At 47.2% G+C, this 10,023-nt stretch overlaps 1 protein-coding gene across 1 annotated transcript; it reads right to left on the bottom strand.

The window, feature by feature from the left end:
* Positions 1-4,486: 4,486 nt before the first annotated feature.
* On the bottom strand, positions 4,487-8,704 carry ccdc177 (coiled-coil domain containing 177). Its single transcript, XM_010769155.1, has 2 exons — positions 8,231-8,704; positions 4,487-7,586 (listed from the first exon to the last, which is right to left on the bottom strand). Exon 2 carries the CDS (start codon positions 7,572-7,574, stop codon positions 5,103-5,105), a length of 2,472 nt encoding a protein of 823 aa, XP_010767457.1. The 5' UTR covers positions 7,575-7,586; positions 8,231-8,704; the 3' UTR covers positions 4,487-5,102.
* Between the last annotated feature and the right edge of the window lie 1,319 nt (positions 8,705-10,023).

Here is a 10,023-nt window from a genome sequence, read left to right as displayed (position 1 = left end):
CCCCCTAAGAGGGGGTCCTCTAAACAATCCCTCTATGATTGGTAAATTCTGATTGCGTAAGACTCTTCCTTCTTATTGTGGATGGTAGATAACGATCGGCTGTATAATTGTTATAAACTACATATCAAACAAAAAGTGAAACAAGACTGACGAGACGACGAGGTGTATCTCTCTGCTTCGTCGTTCTCCTCTATCAGACACACTGAATGAGAATGTTAACACCCATTCCCATCTATCGGGGAACAAGGACACTGGCGACAGGTTAAGTAGCCTGGCCGCCAAGTATAGGGAACGAAGTGACGGGACAAGTAAACATAGACGTTCAACCGAATCCGGATGGGTACCTCACCATAATGTATCAAGATCGGCGTGTTCAACTAAGAGCGCACCCTGAAGCCGTTGTTAGAAACTAAGACTGACGTATTCTGAGTTAGTGTTGTAGTCGTTTCATACAAAATAACTCTTCACTGAGTGATGGCGCACGTGGTCTTGTCAGAAAGTTTGGTAAGCTGACGCAAAGGCCATGAGAGGTCGAGGTGGACAAGGGCTCAGTTGCGGTGCGTACGTGTCGCACTCTTTAGCCCGGAAGAGTTTTTTATTGTTCAAAACTGGAAGCAAAAGGTTTTATTTCGGCGTTCGTTTCTAAAAGATAAAAAAAAAACAGTCACGACGTGTCTGTAGAGCGCTGGGAGGCTTTGCGTCAGGGCGCTGGCTTGTCGAACTGCTTGGTGGAGCTAGAGTACTAATAGGAGATGTGTGTATAAACCTGTTCGTGACTATGAATACCGGAAAAAGGTAAGAAAAAAAGCGTACCCACAACAGAATACTGGTCACGATCGCCCTGCCGCTCCGCGGCGTCTGTAATTGAGATAAGCGGAAAACAAAGAGGTCCCGTACGGGTATAATGTACACTGGAAAGGAGTTCAAGAAAGTAGTAGCGAAGTGGAGAGTCGTAAGATTGACATGGGATGAAATCACAGAAGATGAGAAGACGACGTGCCAGGACCGACTATTTGCTGCATCGAGCGCACCTGGTGATGAGATGGTTACGGAGGAAACAAGAAGGTTGTGACTTTGAAGTATCTCGCGCTTTTGAGTGCTGTCTAGGTAGTAGTTTTTCTCACGTCAGTAAGTTCATAACCTTTGGTTGTGGCTATTGGTTCAAGGGTCACATGCACGACGACCTCCTGTGTTGGGTGTCGGAAAAGAGACCGTCCTTTGGCTGTTACACTGGTCCGAAGTTTTGTGTCGATAATTAATTCGTAGTTCCGTACGAGCTTAGCGTCGAGGAATAGGTACAAGGGAAGTATGGAAGGTGAGGAGTGTAAGACGCACGTAGGATTTGAATGTAGTAGAAAGATGCAACACGTAATGTACCGAACGCAGTCACTTTCTGTGGCCTCATACGACAGGGAAGCCTCCTGTGCAAAAAATCCTGACACTCGTTATTACTTCCCGCGCTGAACCTTTAGCGGTCGTACACACTTCAAGGAACCAAAGTACTTTTGGAAGACAATTTAATTTCCTCTGTTGGACACGTTTGTAGTTTATTGGTCTCTATGTTCTTGTTTGTAAAATGTTCTGCCTAAACGTAACCAGACACGATGGACGATGTATATTCCCCGCCGAGGGGTTACAATTGCAACTATGCTTTAGTATTAATATAGAATAGTATGTACACAAAAGTGAAGATCACTTAGAGAAACCGATTTCACTTCGTCAATTTTGTGAAAGCTGTCCGGAGGTAGTTCTTGACTAAAGACACGATGGGGAGATGTCGCACAATTACTACGCAAACACTAGTCCCAGAGAGTACGACGCTGACTCCCCACTTCGCATTCCCAAAAGAGAGAGGTCAGAGACCAAACGACCCCGGCAGGACCGCCGCTACTAAACACTCTGCGAGAGAGACTTCAGACGTCAGGTACTCAGTCCGCTGCCCGCGCAGAGTCGTCTAGGAGGTACGACGGCAGTCTCGGAGCGATGACGCTTCCTAAACCGTCACAAAGTGGACTCTAACCTCTTCTCTCCCAGTCTCCACCCTCCCTCAATGAGTCCAGAACATGAACTCATTTCATTTTCATGACATGCAGCGTCATCCGCGCGACCAGCAACTCAGCGTCTCATCATTACATAAGTCTAAGACCATGACTCATATTTTCCACCTCACCATGAGATCTAACAATGAACCATTTTCATCTCATGAGTCTAAGAACATGAAACTCATTTTCATCTTTGTCAATTGAGTCAGAATGAACACCATTTTCATCTTACATGAGCCTAGACACATGAACTATTTTCATCTTATGCAGTAGAACATGAACTAAGTTTCACTATTCAATGTCTCCACCATCTTATGAGACAAAGTCATTCTTAGGACGTAAGTATAACAACGAGTATTCACTTATCTCATCTTATTCAACTAAAAACTGTTCAACCCCCCCCCCTCTCATTTAACCTTTTTTAAAAGCATACTTTAGTTATGTGAAGGGATATATGCACTGTACTTCACTTTTACTAATATTGTATGCTGAAATACGTATACATTACAGCACAATTTTTTGTTGAATAGATTTGAGTGGTTCAAATTTCGGGTCGCGATTTATTGACAAAGGAAAAAGTGGGTCCCGAATTCTGACCAGTTGAGAACCACTGGCATAGATTATGTTGAAAAACATGAAAATAAACTTCAATAGAATAGTAGGTCAACATTTTTTATAGGATAGTATTTAAAATAGTCCCAGTTATTATCAGTTTTAACATTGTAATAGGTGGTGATGACGTGACTGTCGATAAACTAATAAATTAGTCAACTACTCACTAAAGCTGTGTTCTTTTGAATTATAATTCAACTGTACACGTGGAATTAGACAAGATGTATCCACTGGAGCTGTTACTATATTACTGCATTTAAATACAACCTTCTCTAGATTAGCAACCTCGTGCTTTTTGTCCCCATCATAAACGCCGACTATGTGCCGACTCATCCCTTCTTACATCACTCAGATTATCTGCTGGGTCAGCGTGTTTCTGCTCTAAAGCTGCATTTTAACCTCCGTCTGGTTTTTTTTATCCGTGACGTCGGCAGCTTTCAGACTGTCTGAGAAACGCTGTCTGCTTCCTGGCCACAGATTTGTATATTATATATTTATTTGAATCGGAACCAATCAGATAGAATCAGTCCTGATTATTGACACCTGGGCTTTTTGATATCGTCTGGAGAACCGATCTAATACCAGGGTTCCATTAAAAAGCCGTATCCATCACTGTGTGGAAGAGACAGCGGTCCTTGTTAAAGGTACGCTTTACTAACCTTTTCTAACAAAATTAATATAAAGATGAACATTTACTTATTTCCTTATGATTTTTTACCATCTTCAGCATGGAGTTTTTTTTCAAATCTGTTAGTCTGTCAGCAGGATAACAGGAAAACTACTGGCCCTATTTTCACGAAGCTTGTTTAAAGGCTGTATCATTGGCCATCCAAGAACCCTTTTAATTTTAAATGGATACAAATATAGCGGATGGATACACATAATAACTTTAGATAACATCGTGGGATAGGGCATTAGTGCTGCATTAAAGTGCTCAGGGAATAATCTGAACGATGCGTTCCCGACTGGAATCATTCACATTAAGGCCACCTCAAGTCGAACAGTAATTCTGTAAAAGATATCAACGTGTTGTTTAAACAATCTGAGCAATAAAGTATTACACATCATCTTTCAGGTGTCCACTATGTTTCCAAATCACAACTTAAAGCTCATTAACAAACCCTACATTGGAAAGATGACGAAACGGGTCAATCTGAGGAGGCCATGAACGCACCATTCGGCCTCGGCAGATATTATCCTCTCTCCGAGTGCCATTCAAGTTTACTATAAAAATAATAAATGACCTTTTGAAAAAACTTCAGGAAGCAGCAATAAACGGGTCAAAAGTTGAACAGGAATTCAAACTCCAGGTTCCAATATATCTAGTTTATAAAAATAGAGTTTCATTGAAAATATCTGAGTTTATGTCGCTTTATTACCCGTTTTAAACACTTTCCGTGCGTGTGAGTGAGGAGCAGGAATGCTGCAGTCCCCCCCCCTCACACAGATGTTTGTTGACCTATTATTCAGGTTTATTCTATGACTTTCTTTACAACATATTCAACACACTATACTATGACCTTTTGAGTTTTTTTGTTGAACTTTAATATGACCTTTTGAGTTTTTCAACATACTGCTCCATCCTGATTCAGATTGCTATGGCAACGCCTCATAAGAGAGCCAACCCCCCCCCTCGTGTGTATCTGCCTTTTCTTTTAATCTGACAGATTGTAGGATCAGCCATGGGCCTTTAAAGCCAGCTGCTGGCTCGCATGTCGGCTCATGAGTGGATGCTTTTTTATTTTTGACTGTCAGGACGGGTCAGTGAGATCAAGCGTTGTTGTGTTTGAGCTGAAGGGCAGAACAGAAGGAAGCAATAACAACTCGTACCTGTTGACCTTGTCTCGTCACCAGGCGGATATCAAGGTGGTCCTCACTGTTTACTGGGAGGTGTTTGAAGGGAGTACGAGGGGGGGGGGGGTCCTGGTCCTCTGGTGCTCCATCAGTTGTGCACACGGCCCTCCTGTCAGCAGCTCCGTACAGACGAGAGTATCCATGCTCTTTATAGCTGTGTCACAGAAAGGATCCTGCACTAGCTTCGGGGGTCTGAAAGCCATTTGTGATTATTCCCCCTCAGAGGAGCGCTTCCTTAAAAGCCTCTGCAGTTGTCATGGAGTTGTGCTTCCTGGTAAACAATGACTCTTTTCATTCCTGCACAGCTTCCAGTCCAGCAGCTGAACATAGACAAAAGGCAAGAAGAAGACGGGGGGGGGGGGTTTGCTGCAGCCCTCTACCCACTTTTCCTCTGATATGAAGTCCATGTACGTCACATACAGGCTTTACTGTTCACTTATAATAAAGTGTCATTACATCCACGATACAAAATGATTTGGTTTGCTCAGAAACAATAATAACACCAGCTGATGGGGGATGACATGTCAGGAAATAAATAACACAGTTGTGAGAAAAAGGTAAAGCTGTTTGATGACGAGGCGACAGGAAGTGACCTCAGAGTTTACTGTCGTTCAGGCTGGCTTTGAGCTGAGCCTCCAGAGCCATCTTATCAAAGGTCCGCATGTTGGTCTCCTCCCTCACCTTGTCCCGGACGTGGAAGGAGGCCTGGGCCACGGAGCGAGCGCTCTCCAGCACCGCCCTCTTCTCCTTGAAGATCTGCTCGCTCTTCTCCAGCTTCCTCTCGATGGACTGCAGCAGCTCCGTCCTCTTCTGCTTCTCCTCCTCCTCCACCCGCTGCCTGTTGACTTTCTGCAGCTTCTCCTTCTCCTGCCGGCTCTGAACGGCGCGCTGAGCCTTCTCTTTCGACCGAACTTCAGCCAGCAGCGCCGCCTGCTGCGCTCGTTTCTCCGCCTCCTTCACCCGGGCCTCCAGGAGCTGCTGCTGCTGCTTCTCCCGTTTCTCCGCCGCCTTGCGAGCCTTCAGGATCTGCCTCTCCTCGCGCTTGGCCTTCTCCTTCAGCTCCTGGCCTCTGCGCTCCACGATGTGTTCGTAGTTCTCCAGGGAGCGGCTGAGCTTCCCCTCGGCCGTCCGCCTGGCCTCCTCCCTCTCCTCCTGCTCTCTGCGGGCGATCTCCTGGATCAGGGCGGCGTGGCGTCTCTTCTCCGCCTTGTTCAGCCCCCGCCGGTCCTCCTGGCTCTGGTGCTCCTTCTCCTGCCTCTTCAGCTCGGCCATGGTGAGCTTCTCCTTCAGCAGCAGCCTCTCCTGCTCCAGCATGGCGGCCCGGTCCTCATCCCTTGCCTTCAGGTTCTGCTCCTGCAGGGACTTCTTGTGCTTCTCCTCACGAGCCGCCTGCTGCAGCCTCAGCAGCCGGCTGCGATCCTGCTGCTCCGCCAGCTCCCTCCAGCGCTCCTCGCTCTCCTCCGCCTGGCGCATCTTGGCGGCGGTGGAGAGTCTCTCCTGCTGGCTGAGCCTCCTCTGCCGGGTGGAGACCTGCGACTGCCAAGCCCTCTGGCACTGCAGCACGGCCCGCTGCTTCTCCCGATCCTCCTGCTCTCTCCGCAGCTCGTCCATCCTCCGCTCGCTGTCCCACTGCAGGTGAGCCACGTAGCGCGTCTGGCTCATGATGTCCTCCTCCTGGTATCTGGCGAGCATCAGCGCCGCGATCTTTCGGTCCCGCTCGGACACCGCCTTCAGGCCGCGGCGCTTCACCTCCTTCACGATGCGCTCCACCTTCTGCGTGGTCTGCAGGGAGTGGCTGAGGTCACCCAGGCTGAGGCTGCGGCCCATCAGGGAGTTGAAGGTGGCCATGGTGCGCGCGCGAGGACTGGAGGCCTTCGCCCAGTGATCCCGGACGCCTTCCCAGCTGTACGAGGAGGAGGCGCCGGACTCTGAGGAGGTGCAGGTGGTGGTGGTGTTGGAGGTGGAGGAGGGATCCATGCGGCGCTGCAGGGACTCCAGCGAATGGCTTTTTGATTGCACCTTGGACTCGAGGGCAAGATGTCCGTTGTGCTGAGAGACCGTCGGTCCTGAGACGCCGTTCAGAGGCTTCGTCATCGAGGAGGTGAGGGTGGACTTGGCTCTGGGGAAGGACGGGGGTTTGGGTGTGGATCTGGGGAAGGTGTTTGAAGATTTACCACCTGAAGACTTCCTGATTATGGGTGGAGGTCCGGAGAGCGAGCGGTTGGTTTTCACTTCAGATTTCGATGACAGCAGGGAACCAGTTTTCGAGGACTGAGATTTCGGAGAGGTCGTGGTTCTACTTAAAAGAGCAGGTTTAGATGCTGGACACGGAGGGGTGGCTCTAGAAGAAGTTCCAGAATCCGAGCCGGAGGTCACCGGACCAGATTTGGGAGTCTGCGGGGATCCAGAGGAGGTTTTGTGCTGCTGGTCCTGAGGCGAGGCGGACTCCCTGCTGCCGGTGTTCGCGGCCGCCTGCAGGATCCGGCGTTTCTCCTCCCTGATGATCCTCTCCCGCTCCTCCCGGCACTGCCTCAGTTTGCCGTGTCTCTCCTTCTCGAAGACTTCAAACAGACCCGTCGCGACCCTCATGGATCGACCCGGAGCCTCGCGGGCGAAGTCGGCCAGCGGGCGGTGCAGCAGCTCCACCGGTTTCACCCCACATCGAGCGCAGGCCTCCAGGGAGTGAGGGCTCGTCAGCACGTAGCGACTGCCCTCCGCCACGGGGGACTCGAAGTTGTACAGGTCCAGGTGGAGTTTTGGTGAAGGAGGTCTGTCAGTATGAGTCTGTGTTTGCTCAGGAGGAGGGGGCTGAGTCTCAGGAGGAGGGGGCGGAGTCTCATTAGGAGGGGGCGGAGTCTCACGAGGAGGGGGCGGAGTCTCAGAAGTCGGGGGGGAAGCCACGTGGCAGGGGCTCGCCACGGAGCTGCCGGATGGCGGCGTCTCGAACCCAGCGTCCCCGTCCTCCTCTGTGGTGCCATCAGCCTGGTCGGGCAGCCGGGGGTCTTCAGCTGGAGCGCTGAGCTGCGGACCTTTACACTGATCCTCAGCCTCCGAGGGGTCAACCATAGTTGGCGAATACTGCAGGAAAAGTGAGGGGGGCGGGGTATGATATGTGACGGGACATGGATAAAAAGAGTTTCTATTAGAGGATTACTCAGTCCAGAGCTTAAGAGATGCAGTCAGTGGGGGAGGGTCACAGATGCATGCATCCATGAGCACATATTCATGCTCTGATTTTTACACCAGATGAGACATTTCCCCTTCAGGGATCTGACACAACACACACGCAAAAACACACCAGAGTCCTTTAATAGAGGAGAGGCTATTTTTGGCAGAGTTACTGGGCTGAGAGAATTTGATTACTCATAGCAATATTTTTCACTCTACATCACAATCAATCTAAAAATACATTTAGATTCAAACCAGGCCCTGCAATGTATAAATTATTAACAAGTTGGTAGTAAAAGCTGGATGTAAAACGGGACATTATGTGAGGTAAACAAGCTGCTCACACGAAGGCCTTCACACTTTACTGTATCAGCAGCAGGAAATATCCTCACTTTCAAACGATAGAGACGAAACTAAATGCAGATTATATTAACGATGTTTAGCCCCTGTTAGCTGCTGTATTAAAAAGGTAGTTTTTAACACATTTACTGCAGTTTCATCCCGTGCTTTGGTTGTTTTTCATGCAGTGTCGCACCACACAGACACCCACTGACCTGCCAGTTCGTAAAAGGTGTTTTAAAGCGGTGCTTTGTTCCCCTTGTGTCCGTGCAGAGCGCCTGGTTCCCCGCATAATATCAGGCTGTTTCAGGGGGAGAGGCTGCGGCCGATGGAGCTTCACATCCCCGCGACCTGCAGACAGACAGACGGCCTCTCACTGCGGGGCGAGAATCTGCGAGAATAGAAAAGTAAAAAAGGTGCACGGGTTGAGTGAAATGTATTTCCCACGTCGAAAAATGTCAAATCTGATTCCCAGGTTCCTCCGATCGTCCCTCAGCTGCACCGAGCATCCACCTGCTTCAGCAGCATCTCCATCTCAGCCTGCTTAGCTCCGCCTGCTTGAGCCACATATGCTAAAGAAATACGGTGTGCACGGTGCAATCAACCAAGCGCTCACAGTCACATTACATGCGTTTGACATGTGATGTAATAATTAAAGTTGTTGATTATGTTAGGGGGGGAAGTTGTTTTAAAGGCCTGTTATTCTACTTGAGAGATCAAATGTTATAATATTAAATTAAACCAGTATTACGCTTCATTATTTGAGATTTGTTTACTAGGGAATACAACAAGTAGCATAACAAATGTACAATAAATTGTACGAAATGTGACCATATCTTTGTATAAATTGAGATTTGATGTGTGCAGGCTGCTCCATCAGAATTCACAGCTGCCATCCTGTCATCCTGGTTATTTATGGAATTACAAACACTGTAATTACTACACTCGGCCACTAGAGGGCGCGGTTACACCAGAGATATATGCGTTTGGTATCCTGCAGACAAAGGAGGGCCAGCAGCCAATCAGCATCACACACACAATATAGACACCCTTCTGCCTCTAAACGGGAGGAATGTAATGTGGAGTTTTGTTTTGAGTTTCACACACAAACATTACAAAAAACATAAAACATCACATCAATTTCAACCAAACAGTTTAGGTTAAAAATCAACTTAATAGCACATATGCAGATATTTTGTTTCTTCAAGTTTAATTTCAAAGATTATTCATGCCTGAATTATTTGAAGCTGCTTCATTTTCAGGATCCTCGTATTGTACAGGCCGTCTCATTGCACACATTACTACGACACTTGAAAACAACCAACAATCTTATTAGCAACACTTTATATGATGATGATGATGATGATGATGATGATGATGATGATGAAGTACCAGAGTGTAGGAATAATCTGTTACAGTAAAAGTCCTGCATTCAAAATGTTCCTCAAGTAAAAGTAGTAAAAGTATTAGCATCAAAATATAGTGAAAGTAGCGACAGTAAAAGTAGTCGTTGTGCAGATTGGTCCATTTCAGAATAATATATATGATATGTTTTATAATGATTGATCATGAAAGTGTTCTCAAAGCTGGTAAAGGTGCAGCTAGTTTGAATGACTTTGTATACTGCAGGGTAGCTTGTGGATTTACTCCAGGTGGAACTAAAGTCTGATTTAACACTTGATTATATTTCACATCATTCATCCAGATCTGTGAAGTAACTAAAGGTATTACATACATGTAGTGGAGTAAAAGTACACCATTGACCTCTGAACTGTAGTGAAGAAGAAGAAGTACTAAGTTAGCAAACAATTGAAAAATAGAAAACCTACTAGCTACATCACTAACCATCAAACCTCTTGTACTTAACACACGTATACAAAAGTACATCATCAAGATACATTACGTCTCCTTCACCCAAACCCAACTGACAATCCTTTCCTCACCTCTCTTCAATCGTATTCCACCACACGAAAGTGATCTTACAACCTAAAAATCCAAAACCACCCAC

The sequence above is a fragment of the Notothenia coriiceps genome, unplaced genomic scaffold (assembly GCF_000735185.1).
Source record: "Notothenia coriiceps isolate Sejong01 unplaced genomic scaffold, NC01 NC01_scaffold00000339, whole genome shotgun sequence".
NCBI lineage: Eukaryota > Metazoa > Chordata > Actinopteri > Perciformes > Nototheniidae > Notothenia > Notothenia coriiceps.
The sequence above is the reverse complement of the archived record's forward strand: the minus strand, read 5'-3'. Positions and strand labels throughout refer to the sequence as shown.

Bases quoted from the DNA above. Each gene is read 5' to 3' on its own strand.
- ccdc177 (XM_010769155.1), bottom strand. From the start codon at position 7,574: ATGGTTGACCCCTCGGAGGCTGAGGATCAGTGTAAAGGTCCGCAGCTC.